The sequence below is a fragment of the Falco rusticolus genome, chromosome 9 (genome assembly GCF_015220075.1).
Source record: "Falco rusticolus isolate bFalRus1 chromosome 9, bFalRus1.pri, whole genome shotgun sequence".
NCBI classification, from domain to species: domain Eukaryota; kingdom Metazoa; phylum Chordata; class Aves; order Falconiformes; family Falconidae; genus Falco; species Falco rusticolus.
Window position 1 is genome coordinate 39768689 of NC_051195.1, and position 21117 is coordinate 39789805.

Here is a 21117-nt window from a genome sequence, read left to right on the forward strand (position 1 = left end):
AAAAGTCCTAGAGGCAAAATACTGTTTCTGTGATGGTTGTCACAAGGCACTTAGAAACCTTGCGAGTACTGCAGAGAATACAGTATGCAACAATTCCCACCTCCCTTTGGAAATGTTTAGTAGTATTTTGAAGAAAATGTCATATTTGCTCACACCACAGGTTCACCCCTCATTCTCCCTCCATTTTTGCCCATGCAGGATGCAGCTCCAATGCCTGTGTACTCTGAAGCAACAGCAAACCATTGCTGGCCTCCCATCTGGGACTGCATCAAACAGATAGCCATGCAACCAGAAATGGCAGCCATGTAGGAGCCCAAGGCAAGCACAGGGAGAGAGACTACCATGAGCTCTCCAGCTGTCTAGGGCTACCCTTAAAGCCAGTTCCATGTTTAGTGACTCGCTCAGCAGCGCGCGGGCTGTGTTGAGAATCAGTTAGCAGGTGACTTACGTCTGGAGGTCTGGGAGGGGGTGGTTCATAATTGTGTTCTTCCTGCCCGTCAGGATGTTGATTCGTCTGAAGCAGTGAACAAAACAGTGACCAACAACATCTATCTACAATTCACAAACAACTGCATAAGAAGTACAGGGCAGTGAGAAAATGTTCTGTTACTAAACAGCTCCAGAACTCAGGATACACTCAGGAGAAAACCAACCACACAGAGGATAATACTGGGGATAATATCGGGGATAAGACCAAACAGATTCTAAGCTGGGTGCCAAAATGGTCTTTCATTTGGGACAATCACCAGGTTCACTTGATGCCTGCCCACAAGGATGACCTTGCAGAGGGGAAACCTCAATGCCTGAGTGTTGCCTTTATTAGAACACCCCAGACCCACCTTGTCTTTTAACATAGGGAGAACCCTCACTTTCACAGCTACACCCAGGGGAAAACCAAAAAAGTTAACCAACAACTACAGGGAAACCACCTCTGTCAGTACTATCATACATTCCTCTCTGAAGTAAGGCAACAAAGATCCATGCAAGTACTAGAGCTGGTTAAAAGCATCTGGAAAGTGGTGGGGGAAGGAAAGGATCCTTTTAGGTAGACCTGTCAGTGTCTGGTTGCCAGAATGCTTCATGGCATTCTGCCTCTACAGGCAGGTTGACTGTCTTTTTGGTGGTGTGGGTGACTTTTTCAGCCCAGAAGAAGGAAGTATGATGCTACGGAAGCTGCTCGCTCCACCCCAGCACTGGGGAGGTAGGCAGAGCATGGAGACCCACCCCATGGGCTGGAACAGAGGAAAAAGGTGACCAAGCTAAACATACCACTAAACACCTTGGCAGCATTTCTGGAGCTAAGTAAAAATGTTTTGGAGTGAGAGGATCCCTAAATGATTTCATTTATGAATATGTGAAATGACAGAGAAACCCACTGAAGAACAGTGGTGATAGTTTGGAGTTTTCTTAGTTCCCTGCTAGCTAACAGACCACTGGGCAATGGCCCTTCAGTATTTTCACGAGAATTTCTCTTTTATCCTGATGAGCCTTCAACTCCTAGGCTAAGGTCCAGCCTTTGAGTGACAGAGCAGAGGCAGCGTGAGTGCCAAGGGATGTATGTGGTCCTGAACTTCCCAGGAGCTGCCAGAGGGTGTTGAATCAGGTTTCTGATGTGGAGGTCTAGGCTTGGAAGTAGCAAGGCACCCATGGAGAGGGAAGGCAGTCACCTGATTCCAGCTGTAGTTCTTCCACTGGAGAACATGGACCACCACTAAGATGACTGCAAGGACCAAGGCCAGGACGCTGCGTATCCCTGCAGCTACTCCGACCACCCAGGGCTCATACTAACTTACAAAGACAGACAGTCAGGTCAAACGAACCCAGTGTGATCCTTCAGCTCTGTGCTTCAGAGCTGAGCGAGTGGCTACTATATAACAGCAAGAAAAGTCAATGTGAGGAACAAAACTGCAGCCCTGGATCAAAACAAGGGTGCCCAGCCCAGCTGTATGGCACACTGGGATGGACAGGGGAAGCAGAGATTTGACTTCAGGGGGAAAACATCCCACGTAATCAATCGTGCTAAATAATGAAACAAAGTCTTACCCCAGACGAAGAATCTGCCTGGACAGCTGTGCTTCCAGATGTATGTGCAGAAGTCTAGAAATAAGGTGGTTATAGAATATTTACAAAAAAGCATTTCATAGAAAGCAAGCAAGGAGGGAGGCTAAGTGAGCAGCTGCAAGACCACAACAACAGCACATGGTCAGTAACAAATGGAGCACCCAGCTATGCCCTGAGCTACGCCTGTGCTTGCCAGTCAAAAACAAGAACCCAAACTCTGGTCCTTCAAACAGTGGCTCTGACTGAATGGAAGGATTACATATTTTTCTGCAAAAAGTGGCTTGAGGCTGAAAAAAATCTTATACCAAGCACGTACAAGAGATAAGCACAAATATAGGCTGGAGAAAGCTGGATTCAGAAGGCAAAGCAGCACAAAGGGGAGTGGGGAGCCCCAAAAGGAGATGTGCTCTTGCAGGTCTGCACTCTGTCCTTGCCCTGATGCTGGGGGCAGCTGCCTGCACGGCCTTGCCTGCACCTTGGCTCACAGGTGCAAGGTGGGCAGTGCAGGGCACTGGCAGACCCGGCGTGCCCCAAACCAAAACCTCTGGCTGCTTCCACCCGTTGCAAAAGATCACACCCAGCTTCAAATGACAAGGCAGGTCCAGCACGGAGGAAGCCCGTGGCACAGGCAGTGCTGACAGCAGTTCCTCACTCGTTACCCCCTCTCCTGGGCTGACCCACCATCTCAAGCTGACATTGCTGCAGCCGAGAGCCACAGGAGCCAGTGTCCACCCTGGAGTGCCACAGGGAGCCGGCTGTGGGGACAGAGCCTCCTCAAAGGCCACGAGTCAGCCAGGTATTCTCTGGCCCCCACAGCCAGCAGATGCTCTGTTTAAGTGAGCAATGGTGACTGGTGCCCACACATACATACATACATCTTTCAGGAACTCACAGCCAGCGAAACTGCCCTTCCTCATCCCAAGGCAGGTCCTGACTGGACTGCACACACCATGCCCGTAACTCAGCCGAAGAATGCCCTTGGTCCCTGGCTGGGAAGATGCAAAACCAGACAGGGTCTGTGCATCGGAACAGACTCCATTCCACAGTCTGGCGAGCGGTGAGGCAGGATTAGAGAGCCCAGACCTTTGCACGCCCACAACTCTGTGGGAAGAGAGAGGAACCTCATCTCTTTCAGCAAAGAATTAGCAACACAAACCTTAACTGAGTGGCAGGACACGTTAAAGGACCCTCTGATAATCACTGCAATGGCTAATGTCCTGCTCCCCTCATCACCCCCTCTCTCACTGAGAGAGAACAGAAATTATGTCTGAAACGACACTCGCATCCTCTCCATGAGAGGAGCAGGATGAAAGCGCAGCTGCGTTACAGGCTTAGCAAACTAACCACGGCTGGTTTGCTCACTTGTAAACAGGGACACAGGCACAAATACAGCAATCTGGGTACTTTAAGCATCTCACCTGTCTTTACTGCTACAATATAATGTCAGCAGCATCTGTCAGAAGACCACATCAACACTCACCCATAAAAGCAGCACCTACCCCCTCAGCTCCTACAGATAACATAATGGTGAACTGACCTTCATCCTATGCAACGTACTTACTGAATTTAGAGTTGTGTTGTGAAACAGTGAGAAAGACATTGTTGTGTCCTGCAGAAAAGCAAAAAAAAAAAAAAAATTATGAAAACCAGACCTGAGTATCAGCAACTGGGAGACATCTGGAGCCAGGTGTGGGACAGGAGCTCCTGCAGTGACTGGAAATGATGGCATGAGAACATACTCATCGGAGCTGAACAGGGAGGGAATGCTTGTTACTCCAGAAAGAAAACAAAACCCATGCCATGCTATTGAAGAAAGTGGTATGAGGAAACATGAACTGCTGTGCCTGAACTGTTTATACCATGCAGATATAAACATATCTCTGAGTAGTCAGGACCTTATAATTTAATGCATTTACCCTGACAGCTCTAGAGTGAGGAAGGGGAAGGCTGCTTAACCCCCTACGGCTTGGGAGCTGAAGTACAGTGGTAGTTTGTAACATAGCAAGGACTAGCACCTGCAACCTTTGAGCCCCAAACTAAGCACCTGTGCCTGCTCCTGTTGATTCAAGGGCAGCTGAAAATAATGGAAACACATTAACTCCTTCCTGACTAAATTGTTTCCACACATAGAAAGGGAGGTATCCAGAAGACTCTGCCAGATGTGCTGCTGCCTGTCAGCTGGGATATGGAGACTCTTCCAGCTGGGAGGAATGCAGAAAGAGGCTTGGAGACAGCCGAAAGCTGCTTTGAACCTCATTTGTTGATGCAGCTCTACTGCTGGAAGCAACACTGGGTCCGTGACAGGGTGAGCTGCGTGCGCAGTAGGCGCTGCCTGGAGGGATTGGCACTAGTCATGGTGTCGGGAAGGTAACTTGGAGCATCTTGGCTTCAGTGGTGGGTTATCAGGACAAGCAGTGCAGGAGCCTCTACAGCAATCCAGGGGTGAGCAGTACGCACATCTGTACGAAACAGCTCTGTTAGAGCAGTTGGGTTCAGTGTTACACCTGAGGCCCAATCAGTCCCAGAAACATGTAAGTATTAAATGAACTGGAGTGAAAGAGCAAAGCTGCTGAGGTGTCCCTTGGAACCGAAACTCTGGTGCTCTGGAAGGTGACAGGAAAAGGCCAACGGAGCTTTGCCTTGCATGCAAGAAGCCAGTCGGGAGGGAACGGGCAGAACGCCGGCCACATTCTGACTGTGGGAAGCCCTGCTGCTCTGCACCGAGGGGGCTGGCTGCACCAGCACAAGAAGGGCGATGCAGTGACAGCTGCCAATCAAAGCCTGGATGCTGCAAGGGATGGAGGAGGAAGGCCCAACATGCAAGTAAGCTACGAGAGGTCTGGCTCAGTCTAAACCCTGCAGTCGAGGGGCAATACATGTCGCTGCGCGTTGAGGACCACAACCCACAGCAAAGTCACAGAGGGTTGAGGTATCGGCAGATCCAGCAGTCACCCTCCTGTTACGGACACGTGGCCTCTACACACAGGCTGCAGAGACAGTGGAGGCACACCCTTTGAACAGCTTATCTAGTGGGACCGCAGGTGCTGGGAAATGCCCCTGAGCACCCAGACACAGCTGGCAACCAGTCACTGAGCAAAGAGGCTCTTCCCAATGCCTTAGGGGTGCAGGTATTGCTGCACCCAGGCCACCAGCTGGGAATGAAATTGAGCAGACATTTCTTGCCCACATTTTCTACTGAGCCCTCCTTGAACTGACTGGCTCAAACACACTTTTGTGAGCAGCTGACCTGTTAACATCTGAGCTTCGATTTTCCTATCCACCTCTTCTCTGAAGCTGTAGATTTATTTCATTTCCTTCCCTTCTTCTTGGTTAAAGACAGTTCACGTAACAGACTTCATAATTATCTCTAGAACTATGCATGCAGGTTAAACGGAAGTTTGAATAGAAGGAGCTACTGAGTAACATTTATATATGGTCACCTTTCTCAGCTCAAGCTATTTGCGAAACTGTATTTGTGTGTGCAACTGACTATTTACAAATTTAAGTTGCCAGCTAGGAAGAGGTCTGTTACAATAACCTGCCTGGTAGCCCTTGCTTTGAATAGAAATGTTTTTCCTAGCATGTTCAACCACAGTTCCAGTCCAGGGTTCAACGCTCAGTTTCTTAAGGCAGAACACTAGTGGACAGACCATAAAAGCAAGCCCTATATTCAGGAAAAGCCTGGCTCTGCACTTAAATCCCTGACAGGTGACTTGCAGGGCACTGGGTGTTTGCACTCTCCTCCAGCTGCCTTTAATTACAAAATTTGGGATATCCTGAGACTGTCGTATTTGGAAACTGAAGTGTCTAACCCACTAGCATGCGAATACAGAAAGTCCTAGCAAGACACGGAGAAACAGGCAGTTTCTCTTAATTGTACAGTGCTTTAAAGCCATTGTCTCAAGTCACTTGCAAAAATCAATCAGCCTGCAGGTTTGTATGCTAGCCATGTCAAGCATGTCCTTTACATGAAAATTACTATTACAATTTATTCACTTCAAAAAACAAATGACACTTCTAATCCTCCTGATTAAGACTCTTGACCATTGCCCTCAAGTTTCTAAATGTGAAGTGAATGCAATTCAATATCATGATATCTTTCTATGCCTGCAGTGCCCCTGACTGCTCTGGAGCAATGTTTACAGGGCTCTGAGCACCAGTGACCCTGTGTCGGTCAGGCAGGTTTCCCAGCAGCACTAACTGCAGCATCGACTGCCTGCCAAGAGCACATCTTGGGTGAGAGAAAGCCTTACACTGCAGCCAAGGTAAAAACCATCAGTGTCACAAACTTTTCCCTCTCCCTTTTTGCCCCTCCATAACTCACAGCGTTCTGCAAATCCAGGAACAGAAGGAGAGACCACCAGGAGACAGGCCCCTTCCCCAGCCAGATGCATCCTCACTGGGAGCCTGTGGCTCGGTGCAGCAAGCTTCAACCTGCAGGGTGCTGGGGGACAGGTGTATGCAGTTCACACATGCATCCAGAGGTCAGATGCTCTGGACTGGCTTCTCAGATTTACCACAGGTAAATCAGCATCAACCCTCCAACATATGGATAACACTCGCTTTTTTTTTTGTTCAGACTGTGATTGCTCATGGGCAGGGACCCCCTGTGCTGTGCCCATCCCACTGCAGGGTAGCAGCTGGCCAGGTCTTCGATGGAGCCCGCCCAGGCTATGTGCTGTTCCCTGGGCAGGGCCGTGGAAGAGGCAACGGGAGATCCCGAGGGGACCGATATGGGGAAGTGAACAAAGACCAACAGTGGTGAGGGAGACCAAAGCCACAAGCTATTACTTCTGTTTGCATGCCATTAGCAAGCAACCTTGTGCTGCAGTCCCCTAGCTCTGCTGCTGGTGCAAGATCCTCTGAGAGCATGTTTTCACTGAATGCTCATAGAATTAATTCATTATTACGTTTCAGAGGAGAAAACTGCTTTAGCCTTAGAGCCAGATAGCTTCTGGGAGGAAGGAGGTTTCACTCCCAGCCGCTCTCACCTGGCTGTTCCTAAGGAGACAGTGTGTACCATTTTGGTGGGTTCCAAGTCCCAGGAGAAATAATCTCAAGAAGGGTCCACAGCATGACCCAGGGCATAAGCCTCCTCTTTGCTTCAGCCACCCTAAGACCAGGCAATACCTCCAGAACAGAAAAGCTGGGGCAAATGCTAAAATCCACACAGGTGCCTGAAGGTGTTGGTTGCACGGTAGGGAAATGCAGAGCTAGCCAAGGGGCCAGCTGGACTGATCTGCTGAAGGCAGGGAATGGGAGGGTTACACACCAGGGAGCTTTTCATCCAACAGGTAAGTGGTCTGGTGGCCTTGTTACCGAAATCTCGGAATGAAGAACTTATCGACACCAATGTGATGTAGATAAGCAGACACTTCTTTATTAACAGCCAGGTGCGTGAGTGAGTCGTCTCACAATCAACACACACCAAGTTTCAAAATCAGACACCATATATAGAACTTACTCATGCATATTCATTAAGTATTCATGCATAATCATGATATTTCCCAAAAACCATTAACATATTCTCCTCCCATATCCGATTCTGTGCAGTAAAGGTTAGAAAGGTCCAGAAATGGGTCTGGGGTACAATTTGGGTAGGTGGTATATGAGTCGGTGGTCGCGATCTCCCCCTGCCGGAATTACCTTTTACTAAAATTCACGGTTTCTTGGCAGGTAACTACAAGCTGTTCCAGTCGACTCTCCCCAGTTTCCATAAATCCTATATTCTGACATTTCAATACACTTTCTACATACGGAAGACTAGTTAACTACAAAGAAACCTTTCAAACCCTAAATTTATTACCTAAGTTTAAACACTGATTCTAGCCCACTCTTCTCGCCTCGGTACAGGACTGTACAAAGGATTTCATAACAGCTTTTACTGTGCAAATATATTTCTTATCCCTCTATATTTCTAATAAAAATGATTTTATAAAATCAAATAAAGTCAATCTTAACATATTAGCAAATCTGTATCATTTCCCCCCTTTGAAAGTGCTGAAAATTATTATTTCAATACTTTCACGTTATTTACATATCATTTGTTTCAGCATATTTTGGTGGTGGACTATGTCTTGATGGAATAGTTGGTACTTCTCTCATACGATTGACTGAAATTCTATTGGTAAACTGTTTCTTCAAACATGCATATACTAGCATGATCATCAGAAAGACAATCAGTAACAGAAACAAAGTTTTGATTATGGATTGTATCCAAGAGCTCAAATTCCATCCCAGTTTGTTAAAAAAATTTTCCCCAGCCAATCTTCTAACATATCTTCTTGAATTGATTCTGTATCTTTTCTCAATTTTACCTAATAGGTCCAGATCATGTTCCACATCTTGAGTGACATTTGGAATGTGAATGCAACTGTGGTTCAGTCTATCCTTGAGATATACACATGCCCCATGTTCTTTAAGTAGGAGCATATCTAATGCCATTCTATTTTGCAAAGTAATCTTGGAAGTCGCCTGTAACTGTATGTTCAATTCCTTAAACCTCTTTTTGGTGACATTTGTTAATTTTTCTACTTGACCTGTTAACTGATAAAGCCATTCTCTATTTCTATATGATGCTATAGGATTCAAAAGCGATTCAAGTGCCCAGCCAATTTTTACTCCTGTTGAGGGTTCATTCCAAGTATCATCATCTGTCTCAGACCTCTTGGTTAGTTTTAATTTTAAACTTTCTAGGGATCCTCTAAATGGTGATTTTTTCCAAATCGGACACAATGTTGGCATGCCTAAAGTGATTTGTTTCACCTTACCATCTAATGGTAGATGAGTTGTCCAGGTTCCGTCACTTAATGCCCAAATTAAATGTCCTGGACTTTGAATAGTAGATTTTCTGCAACTAAACAGAGTTCCTTTCCTGGGTGTAAAAGTGCTGGTTAAATTGAGAGTATTTTTAAGACCTCGGCAAAAACAACCATATTTTAAAGCAGCGGCCAAAGGAGGAATTTGTTGAATTATTAAGTCTGCATTGCTGCAATCATACACTTTTTCACCTTTCCACCATGACACTATTTTACTTTCCTTCTCTCTCAGTGAAGATGCTCTATCATAGACCCAGGGTAAAACTGCAAAAGTTTTTCCATCCCAGGTAAAATACCAAGGAGTTCTGGCCATCTACTGGAATTGAGAAAATATCGCCATGGACCATATAGAGCCCCGTTGTTCTACTAATTGTGTACCTTGGCCAGTTTTGTTACACTTCCGTTGCATGATACTTTTGTTTACGTTGGTTTTAAGTTGTTCATCATAAGAACACCATCTTAACTAGGGATTTGGACCCCCAGGAAAAAGAACTCGAGCTATGGCACTAGGTCGGGATCCTGTTATAAAATCATAATTCGGTAGTTTTTTACAATCTGTTTCTTTACCTGGCAACTTCCACTGTTTTCTAATAACCTTTACTTGTTCATACCATTGAGTTACTGGCCTTTGTAACAATAGGTGGTCTCATTTTTATGTTCCAGATTGGTCAGATTAATGGTTAAAATTCCCCATGGAATAGATTCACCTACTGCCCTCGGTATTGGTAAACAAGCAGTAATGTGTGTAACATTTTGCAAATTGGAAAATCCTTTAATCAATCCCAACATCAGATTTTCCTCAATCATTTGTTTGGGAATGTCAATTACTTGTTCTGTTTCTAGTTGTCTTTTGTTCCTATCCACCAAGTCAGCCCATGATCCTACCAGCACTACCGACCAAAATAAAATCCAAAAAAATCCCAATCAAAATCTGATATAAAAAAATTAGACATGTTTCAGTGTCAGTTTTAAAGTCTCTGGGTCACGATTGACAATCTTCCATGGAGTAGGTGTACTCTTCACTTGAGTATAATGTATCCAAACATCTGATTCTGCAATCTTGATAGCTGTAAAAGTGGTTAACAGTTTCTGGAAAGTCTCCAACGTTCCTGTAAATGTTCGGAGGTCCAAGTCTTCACATAGACATAGTCTCCCAGTTGGAAATCATGCTCTGAATTCTCCAGGGATAAAGGTCTATTCCAAATTACTGCACTCCGAATTGCAGCCAAAGTTTTCCTTAGAGAAAGCAAATAGTTATACACATCTTGTTTTCCTTTTACATGTATGTTTGGATTTGGTTCTGGAGACTCATATGGTTTTCCATATAATAATTCATAAGGACTGACTGAGGTTCCACTCTTTGGCTGTACCCTGATTCGTAATAATGCCAGTGGAAGAGCCTGAGGCCACTTTAGACTAGTCTCTTGACAAATTTTACTTATTTCTATGTATTCTATTAAAAATTATTTTATAAAATCAAATAAAGTCAATCAATCTTAAATATTAGCAAATCTGTAACAGCCTCACATCTCCCACACTTTGTCCTCCCCCACCACTGCCATCCAAACAAGACCCAACAGACTCCAGGACGGCTCCCACTCACCATTTTGCTCCTCTCCCCATAGGATCCCTGCACACAAGAATGGCAGGCTGCCCCACGCTGGAGTTGGTGCTCCTGTGACATTCTCTATCCTCCTCTTTTTTGCTTGTGAATTGCGACAAGGCAAAGGTTGTGTGTAGCTGGGTGCCCGTGACCTGATTTATGTCACACTCAGCTAAACGCTGAATACAGGACAAAAAGGCATAGGAGACATAAGGCAAACATCAATACAGGGGTTAAGGCGATTATAATAAATCCTGGACTACTTTTGATCCATGGCCCAAAGTTTCCCAGCCGTGAGAAGAGATCAAAGGCCTCCCACCCCTGGCTCTGCTGCAGGTCTTTGGTTTAAGTTTTGTATGCTTTTGTGGATTGATTCAGAGTGGTCACTCAGACTGACGTAACACAACCTATCAAAGCCTTCACACCCTTGTCCCTGCGCTAATAATAAAAATCAATAGCAACTCGGTTCTGTAGCAACATACGACAGACAGAATCGACACCTGTTAATAATAATAAGCCAGGGGAAAAAAAAAAGAAATAGTATTGTAGTATTAATTTCTTTAGCAAGCTAGCAGCCTTATTTACGAAGCACGTGAAGAGCGTGCACTGTTCTTACAGAAGAGATTAGAGAAGCAAAAATGTGTTACGCTGCATTCCAGAACTCAACCTGAGAGTTACAGTCTGCTGTGAGTTCTGGGTTATAACCATTTGACACGTGTTGGGGTTGCGACTGTGCAAGGGCTGCGATGCCCATTTGCAATTTTCATTGGCATTATGACAGCTAGTTGTTTTAAAAGCAACCCTTGAGCTTCCTCCTGCTCGACTTGTTGTTGCAAAATATTCTGAAGCCGATCAATAAAGTTAGTCTCTGACTCTCTAGGACCCTGCAAGACCGTGGCGAAGGACGCACTAGAGGCTCGCCCAGACTCCCGTATCCCCCTACCCGGACTGCCTTCGTAGCCATCTCCTCCGTCTGCAAATAGCTGTCCCTGGGATGCCTTGCCTGAGTCACAGGATCGGTTGGCACAATTATTTTCTCCAGCCAACGGCTCACAGTTCACAGCAGTTCCCCGATTAAGCTTTTCAATCGAGGCCACTACACATAGCTCGCAAAAATCAGATAACCACATGCACTGCGTCGGTGTGCGTACCACACAAAGCGATGACTTCCAATAATCACATGGTGTGAGTGTATAAGGCTCTGCCATCACTCCAAGAGGGGACACAGCAAAACTACTATGAATCCCCCCTTCCCGCATGGCTTTGCTTAACCCTTTAACAGCCTCCTATTGCACAGGCTGCCACTCTGCAGGTTGATTTGGCTGACAAAATACTGAATGTGCCATGGCGCCTCCCAAATGCCCTCGCTTAAGCGCTTCCCGCCTGCATTGCTGCCACCGATCCCTCAGACCCCCTTTCACCCTCCCCGAACATACAGCCAGTGCATCAGGGGGAGGAGGAAAAAGGTCTAGCTCCTCTTCCGGGACTATAGGACCTGGGTCCAAAGGTTTATCGGTGTCAATGGAATCATTGTCCGAGTTGTCCTGTTCCCGCGCTCGGTCCTGTGCTGTGAGGGTCGCTGCAATCAGTGACAGGAGCTCTGGGGGCAGAGGAGGTGTGGAGGGAATCGCCGTCGTCGACGGTGTGTTGAGAAGAGCCGCGCTGTCGGGGGGATTTACAGCCTCCCCTGGTTTAGCACCGTTAGTAGAATTAGCCCACGCTTGGCAAAAGAGGAGTCAGAATTTGCCAGCAAGGCGCTAAACACATGCCTGCCACGGAGTCCCCCTCCACGGCAGCATCACACAATCGCCTGCCGACTGCTTGCCAGGCAGGAATTTGCAAAGTGCCATCAGGTGGAAAGTCCAGCACTTTGTCACGGATCCATTCTAGCAGAGTCACTAGCTGCAGACCCATCATCACGTTCTCTAACAAAATTTGTGTAAAAGGAGAATATAGTGCATTTTGCGTGACATTTTTCTGTAGTTCCTTAATCATTTCCCAGTGAAATGCCTGATACTGGCCTGGGTGTCTATCTTGTAATATCACGGGAAACGCGTGCGCTCCCTCTTTCATACTTTCCAAGCGCACTCTCCTCCACCCCTCTGTAACGCGTCTGCCGATAGCATTTTCATCATCGCCGCTGCTCCCCTTATTACCGCTCTGCCGCACCACTCGCTTCCTCCTTACTTTTGACTGTTCCTGTTTTAGCCGCAAGAACGAAATGTGCTGCTCCAGTTCCTCCAGGCTGTAGCCTCTGTAGCAGTAAAGGTAATTCGGCACCTACCCATTACTGGGTAGCGCTGCCACACCGTCACCATTGAGAGTCCTCAGAAAACATTTGAGTAATAGATGTTCCAGTTGTCTCAGATTAGAGGTTAAGAATTTGCTCCCAGGTTCACGCGCTGTTTTATAGGCTCTTCAATAAGTGAATTCCTGAGAAATGTGACAGCTGCTTTATTCAGACAGGACAGTTCAATACAACTTCACCTTTTGCCATTCACCACAGAAATGATACAGAACCTCTAGCTACCCGAGCAGTTAAGTACAAAAATGCAGAATACCCAGACTCACCCAGATGTGATCATAAAACAAAACCAACCCCCAAGCCACCACAAATTCAGCCTTCTTCCCTTGCTGCTTCCGAGGGTTTTTTCTTTTCTTTCAAAGCAGCTATTACATTGCACGTTTGCATGCCCTCGCTTCCTCTATTATTCAGTAACCAAACAGCCCCTGGATGCTGGAGAGAAGCAAGGTCTCCACGGGAAGAGTCTTCACATCAACCTGAATTACGGCCTTTCCAACAAACGAAAAAAAAATATACTGTCCCATCAGACAGGAGACAAAATCATCCAAAGTCCTACATCCCTTTCCCACAAGCAGGACACAGCTGACAGATTCAACAGCTTTCACGTTGTAAAGCTGCTCGGAAATAAGGCTGTTCATGCACGCGCTGTTGCAATTCCACACACAGCTTCTGAGGCCACCTTCTGTCCGTTCTGAACCAATACCACACCAAACCGTCACGGCCCAGTAAGTGTCAGCTTTGCAGGACGGGGCAATCTTCAGGTTCAATACTAGTCGCTAAGCTCCAGATCGTATGTATTCAGGGCAGAGCTGGTTTGTAGTAACCCCTCGGATAACAGCTGGAAAAGAAAGACGGCTATTTTCATTACAGAAGTATCAGACCAGTCAGAAAAGTTGTGTTTTCCTCCCAGTAGCCCCTAACTCTCTCACAGAACCTCCCATAGCTAAGGAACCAACCTAAGGTTTTGCAGCTGCGCTCTCTGCTTGTCTCAACACTCTTTTAAAGTATATGAAGAGCAAAACTGACAAAAATTGGTAAGACTGAACAAAGTTTGGCAGTACATAACACAGACTAAAATAGCAGTAGATGACAATTCTTTCGCATGTTCGGTTCTAAACACATCCTGCGAAAATAACGACAGAAGTGTTTGTGCCTGCACAAGTGGCTGGGCAATGAAAGCCCTAGAATTCAAGAATCTTTAAAACAAGCTCTGCCTTCGTGGCGTAGTACCTTCTCTCTCTCTGTCTACATGAAAACATTGACTGAGTTGTTCATCAACAGTTTTCCCCTTCCTTACCCAGTTTGCCCAGCAGCATCTGCCCAGCATCTTTAATATCATTGTACTCATGGAGCGAGCAGAGAAATGTGCTGCTCCAATTCCTCCAGGCTGTAGCCTCTGTAGCAATAAAAGCAGAAAAGGTCAAAAATGCCGCACGGCGAGTGTTGCCCCTACTGACCCAGCACAGCAAGGAGATTTGAGACGCTCAAGCCTGGCACTACCCAAAGCAGAATCCGAAGGCAGCAAGTACAGTTGCTGCAAGTCATCAACACGAAAGCTACAAATGAGCAGACCCTCATTTTGAGTGGGGTTTTTTTTGCCGCATCGACTTACAAAAAAACCCCAACCCACCCGAATTCTCAGAATCAAGTAGGAACAGGAATAGGCTGTGGTGAATTCAGTTTATATCTGTATCTCTAATCTGTAGCTAGTGAAAAAAAAAGGCGTGGTGGTAAAGCAAAAAAGCTTTGGGAACAGCCTTTGTTGCTCTGCCGTTTCCATTCTCTGTACTACACGTGACCTTAGAAAATAACACTCCTTTGCAACAAATAACCCACAGAGATACCCTCTCTTTAAAAACCAAGCAGCAACTTGATCTCAAAAGAGCTGCTAATAAGCAGCTGCCACAGTAGGTCATAAGAAACCACAGTTAAAGCAGTTGCGCTACCCTGTAAGCGGCACCCATCTCTTTCCAGGCCCTTCGCTTGCCTGGGAAACACCTCTGCTTCTTGAACACCAACGTTTAACCCACTCGCTTCAGACAGGAAAGAAATAGACACTTGATCGGGATGGAACAAACAAGGAAACCGTTTCATCCGGGGCTAAACCGGGCAGGTCATACAAGCCACAATCTCAATTTTAATTCTCACATGAACAAGGCCTTCTGGTAGCATGATGTGCCATAGCATCACGACGGTTAAAACCATTCATTCCCAGTTCACAGGTAATTTGCCTCAGCAACACCTGGGGTAAAGTTAAAATGCTCCTATCCCAGCTCCTAGTGAAACCTGGGTTTGCTTTACCAAATAAAGTGGAAAGAATTCTCCCTTAACGGGTCCCATAAATCAAAACAATGCTGTAATCAACGTTGCACAACACCACGATAAAAACGGTGGCGTAAGAGGACGGCTTTTAGCTCTAAGCCCTAGACCGTATTTTTTTTTTTAAACAAAACCAACTGAGGCATCACAGCGGACACTGAGCTGGCCAAGGACGTACTCGGACAAGAATTGTGCAGTTTCCTGGTCTAGAGCAAGGTCTTTCTGCTTCAGCTCTTCGATTTCATACTGCAGGGCTTCTTGGCTGGTTCCATTAGGTCGGCAGGACGCGGGACGGGGCATCTGTAGAGCACAGGAGACATTTCACGCTACCTCAGCCCAGGGGAAGATGCTGCGGTGCTGGGGGGCACTAACCAGAAAATCCTCTGATGTGTCTGTCAGTGGATAAAAGAGGAGAAAAAAGGGAAAACGTGTCTCCTGGGCAGGGAGGGGGGAAGCTCAGGTAAAAGACTGATGGGTTTCTGTAACGTTGCCCCGCCCCCCATCATATTCTACGGCGTTTTGTAGATTTACAGCGTCAGGTGACAATAAGACCGTAACCCCCACAATTTCGGTGTTCAGAGGCGCTGCCAGGACGAGGCAGCGCCGGGGGGCGAGGCCGGCAGCTCCGCCCCAAGAAAACACACCCCCGGCCGTGCCGTGCCGGGCCGTGCCGTGCCGTGCCGGGCCGTGCCGGGCCGGGCCGGGCCGTGCCGTGCCGTGCCACAGACGGCGGCCGGGGCAGCCCTGGAGCAGGGCCCGCTCCCCCCAGCCCGCGCAGGGCCTCACCGCGGACCTGCAGCCGGCCGCGCCGCTCCGCCGGCCGCCACCGGAGGCCCTGGCAGAGCAGAGCGGCGCCGCGTCAGGGGCCGGGCCGCGCCGCCTCAGCGCAGGCACGGCCCGCGGCGGGGGCGGGGAGCGGCTGGTACCGAAATCTCGGAATGAAAAACTTGCCGACCCCGATGTGAGGGAGATAAGCAGACACTTCTTTATGGACGGCCGGGTGCGTGAGTGAGTCCTAATTACTAGACCTACATTCTTTGTGTAAATATATTTACCCGGAACTGATTGTCCCCATTCCATACAATTTCTTTATATCACTATTATTAACGTTCACGGTTTCTTGGCAGGTAGCTACGAGTTGTTTCATTCGGTTGCTCTCAGTCCTTGGCCTTGGTACAGGGCTGTACAGAGGATTCCACAGCAGCTTGTGTGGTGCAGCTGCTAGTTCCACTAAAATATATTTCTTATTCCTCTACAGTTCTATGAAAATGATTTTATAAAATCAAATAAGGTTAGTTAATTGTAACCGTTAGCAAATCTGTAACACGGGGACCCGGCTCCTACCGCCCGGGCCCGGGCCGCGGCGGGGCGGGCGCGCTGCGACCCGCGCTCGGCGGGACCCGCTCGGCCAGGGCTGCCGCCTCCCGCCGGGCCGGCCGGGTGCGCGCGGGGCCGGCCGGGAGCGGCAGGCGCGGGCGCGCCGCGGGGCACGCTGGGAAGTGGAGTCTCCCAGCGACAGGGCCCGCTGTGCCGTCAGCGCCGGGGAACAAACGTCTCCGGGAAGCTGCAGGTGAGCTCTGGGTGGGGCACGCCGGGCAGCCAGGTGTCACCCGAGCAGCGGGCGGTGCGGGCTGTCACCCGAGCAGCGGGCGGTGCGGGCTGTCACCCGAGCAGCGGGCGGTGCGGGCTCCAACATGGGGAGCAGGCACTGCAAGGTGGCACCTGCTCCTGAGGAGAAGGAGGCAAAAGCAGAGTTGCCGGGCCCGGTGGGGCACGGACATGGGCCGCAGCCCGGCGGCGAGCCCGAGCCGCCGCAGCCTGGCGGCGAGCCCGAGCCGGTGGAGCCCGGCCACGAGCCGCGGCCCGCCGACGAGCCCGAGCCGGTGGAGCCCGGCCACGAGGCGGGGCCCGGCGGTGGGCCGGGCACGTCGCGGCACGGCGATGGGCCGGGCCTCCAGGGCGGCAGCGCAGGCTGGGCGGGCCCTGGCTGCTGGCGCCGCTGGTGGGCGAAGCTAAGGCGGCGCAGGCGCGGGGCGGCCGTGGCGGACGGCAGCGGGCAGAGCTGGCTGGCGGCGGGCAAGGAGAAGGTGAGGGGCGGCGGTGCCGTGGATCTGCCGGGTTCGGTTTGGCGGTTTTCCCTCCCCCTGGCCTCCCCCACACCCTTTTTTGGGTTTTTTTGGTCTCATGTTACTTATTTCCCCGGCCGCGGCGTGGGCGGCGTATGTGAAAGTCCTTGCGAGGGGAAAGTGTCCTGGAGCGGTTCGGGCTTCCATTTTGGAGTTCTGCCAATAACGGGTCCTTCTTTCTCCACCTGGAGGCCGAGGCGCGGCGCGGCCCGGCCCGGCGGGGGGGCGGAGGGCGGGCTGCGGGCTGGGGAAACGGGCAGTTGACCGAACTGCCTGGGGCTCGCTTGCCTGGGGGCTTCACCCTGCTGGAGCACAAACGATTCGGCTCGGAAGACCCAGCCGAATTCAAGCGAATGGCTTATCAGACTAGCTTCTCCGGGGTGAAGCGGGTGCGATTGAAAAATCCGTTGTAGGTTGCTTCTCCCCTTAGTTCACAGTGACTACGCTGCTTGTATTAACGTGGCGTTTGTCTGTAAGGACTGTAATGTTCCTTCTCAAAGTGTTTCACAGAGTGGGAGACCTTACTGTCAGGTGTTGATGTTTCACTTGACATTCAGATTTAATTGCCCTTTATTCATTTTTCCTTAATGCTCTTAGTTAGAACCCTAAAAATACTCCACCCCAAGATACTTCTTTTCATCTCCTTGTAGTTGCAGGATGGAGTATCAAGTCGTTTCCCAAAAACTCTTAGCTGTATACAAAAGTTGAACACTCATCACATTAGATCTTAGGTTAGCCTTTTCTGGACGTGTTTTGATTTTTATTTTTCTTCCGCCGGAGCGACAAACTCATTGAAGAGCATTTCTCTTGGTCTTTTTAGCCAGTGGAGTTGGGGCTGGGGGGTTGACATCATTCTCGCGGAAGGCATATTCTGTTTGGATTTCAGATCATTATTATTATTATTTTTCACAGCTGAAGGAGTATCAGCAGAAGAAGAGCCCTGGAGCAGCTGCAGGAGCTAAGAAAAAACGCAAAACTAAAGACGACGGTCGGCCCGAGACTCCCACGGGCGATGACCAGCAGCCTCCAGAGAATGTGAGTGCCTCGGTCTTTGTCCCAGCTCATTTGCTGCCTCCTTGCTCTTTGGTTTTTCTGAACAGCTGCCCTGAGGAAGCTGTCTAGTTACTCCTGCCAACCCGTTTTACAACAGGCAATGAAACTTGCGCAGGGGATGCACAGTCTGGCAAGTTCCAGTGCTGGGTTTAAATAGGTTTAGGCAGGAAGTCAGATCCTTTGAGTCAAGCATTTACAGGCTTTAGCGTCTTCATGTTGCCAGGCTTCTGAAGAGGAAAGGGCAGGAACTATGCCAATAAGTCACAGAAACGTGTTCAGGCACAAACATAAAACCCCAGCCTTTTTAAAAAAATGCTTTTTGGGCAGTTTATTTAAATGTAAGGCTTGATCAAATTGGGATAGAAGCTCAGGGAAGTCAAATTTGGTAGCCCAGAGTTGTCTTCCGCTGTTGCTGTGGCAAAGCTCTGATTTTCGTTTCACTTGCTTCTTTTTGGTAGCTTATTTTCCTACCATTGCTTCAGTTCAGTTGTCATAAAGTAACTCGTATTTACTACATATCTGTGCGTCTTTTATCAATAAACGTAACTATAGTAATCACCAGCGGTACCAGGTAGATGCAGTGAAACCCGCAAGACGGAACGGAGTTCACTCCGATTTGCCTTTGGTATTCCTTTTCTCCTTTTTTTGTGTGATAATACAGCAGCCGTTCTGTCCAGCAGACAGAGTGAAAAGCTGAAAGTCCCTCCAGCTGGACCTTGTACGTGTAGGTTGCGTACCGGTAGAACCCGAGTGACGTGACATACTGTTAGCTCTGAGGGTGCTGGGTGTGCCTGTCTAGCACCAGAAAGCATGTATTTTGATTGGGGTTTTGCTCTTGTCACGGGGATTATTTTCAGTGAATGCTCGTAAGCTCAGTTTAAGTTAGATCTCAGAGAAAGAGGCTGGTTTCACACTGGAGGGTGAGGTGAAGATGGGTGGTCCGGTGCTGTTGCTGAGCTGGCATTTGGTCTTGCAGTGCAGGCCTACCTGCATCTGCAGTTTTAGTCCTGTTCTGAAAAAGGAGAATTCTGTTCCTTCTTGTTTTCCCAGTTTTTTCCCCGCTCTCGTTTTCTTGGCACGGAGAGATACATTTTGATCTGATTGGCTGTTATGTGGACCGTTGTGCCTGGGGTTTCAGAAATCATTTGAAAACTAATCTTTAATTGCAATATGTCATGACAGATTTCTTTTTCCAGTTGCCGTCTTGTAAAAATCCTGCGTCAGGAGAATGCTGTTCAGAAGCTCACTTGGCGCTAATAGGGCAGAAAAGCTGATTGTTGGCATGAGCTTCTGCTGCCATTGGTGTCTTAACGCGAGGCAGACCCTTCCCGTCTCAGCCACTTCAGCTTTCTTGGCTGTGAAACACAGAAATCTCCTTTCCCCCCTCTTTTTTTCTTTTTTTTTTTTTTTTCCATTGGACATCACCGTGAGTCGGAGCACTTTAGGGTTGCAACATGGATCATAAGTGGCAGGTTACTGTCAGGGGAAAGGCTATGCAGAAGTGGAGTGTTAACATTTTGCCATGACTTTTTGATTTTTGTTGGCAGTTGTCAAATCAGGCAGGGAGTCTGGATGCAAAGCAGCAGTTGCAGGTGGCACTGGAGGAGAAGGCAGGCCTGGAAACCCAGGTTGCTCAGGGGTTGTACGAAATGACATTCAAATCTTCATGTCTGTAAAGAAACTTGTGTGGCAGAAGAATGCAGCCTGAGCTTTGTGTTAACACTGGTTTCTTCAGGCTTTATCCCTGAAGCGGTCACTGCCAAATTTATTTAGCCAATACGATTTTCTTTGTGTTTAATTTTGTTTTGAACAGCTCTCGGAGTCCGTTCACCAGCTCCAGGCAGAAAGAGAGCAGTATGTAGAGAAAGTGAAGGTGTGGAGCATTTGGCAGCAGCAGGTGCAGCAGCTCTCTGAACAGGTAACACCAGGGGCAGCATCACAGCTGCTTTAGACAAACACAGGCAGGAGTGAATGCACCATGAACGCTGTTTTGACTTTCATGGTGTGGCCTTGCAGGTCCATGCAATGGCAGACGAGAAGGAGGAGCATGTGGCCTGCGGAGATGATGACGTGGACTCCTGAGTTCGACCAGAAGACCTTTTATTAGTCCAGAACCCACGCTTATAATATCCTCGTTTGCTGTTCACGCGCCCCATACTAAAATATCCTTGGTTAATCAATACTGTTCACGCACTTCTTGGCCACGTATAATTGGTCAATTACTAAGCTGCAAATGCACTGAACTTCTTGCGTTTTTTTTCTCTCTTCTTTCTTATCTCTGCGGGTTTCATGTTCTCAGCCAGCCAGCCGCCGAGATGTGGCATCGCGCATCCGCTCTGGCCTTGCTTCATACCCCGTCTTCCTTCCAGGCGTTCAGCCAACCTTATCGTACTTTCTCTCTTCTTTAGCCTTCAAGGCCCTTCACAGGCATCGTGGCCTCCAGCACTGGCCATAAAGCTCTCTACACTTCCCCCGTCTTTATTTTGAACAGAAACAACATTAGAGGTTAAACTACTTTTGAATCATAGGTCTTACACAGTTCGGCATACAGGGAAAAATGGTCAATAAAACTACAATTACCAATAGCAATATTCCTCCGCGTGTTGTAAACTCCTGCAACCATCTGGTGGTTCCCCGAGACTTGAAAAGATTCCGCAACCAATCTCCCAATAGTTCCTGCCGTAAGCCCTGTGACATGTCCTTCAGTTTTTGTAACTGACTGTGAATCGACGCGGAACAGCCCGGAAGGTTCGTACAACACATTCCTTAGCGCTGTGCACTGTAGGCTACTGCAGAGGAACGAAGCTGGGTTAATCAGCACTGACAATGTAC

General features: G+C 48.3%; 2 protein-coding genes across 2 annotated transcripts in view; one reads left to right on the forward strand and one right to left on the reverse strand.

The window, feature by feature from the left end:
* Window positions 1–13321: 13321 nt before the first annotated feature.
* LOC119153457 (DNA repair protein SWI5 homolog) lies at window positions 13322–15911 on the reverse strand. The gene is given in 6 exon segments (XM_037400019.1): window positions 13322–13580; window positions 13582–13625; window positions 14085–14139; window positions 14141–14183; window positions 15285–15406; window positions 15893–15911. Coding segments are annotated over 5 exon segments (288 nt in total). The 5' UTR covers window positions 15893–15911; the 3' UTR covers window positions 13322–13556.
* An 807-nt stretch (window positions 15912–16718) lies between these two features.
* The window catches only part of LOC119153454 (golgin subfamily A member 2-like), a 54215-nt gene continuing 49816 nt past the window's right edge, over window positions 16719–21117 (forward strand). Inside the window, exons 1-2 of the mRNA XM_037400014.1 lie at window positions 16719–17193; window positions 18145–18267. Coding sequence (XP_037255911.1) covers window positions 16801–17193; window positions 18145–18267 — 516 coding nt within the window. The 5' untranslated portion in view covers window positions 16719–16800. The remainder of the gene's footprint in view (window positions 17194–18144; window positions 18268–21117) is intronic.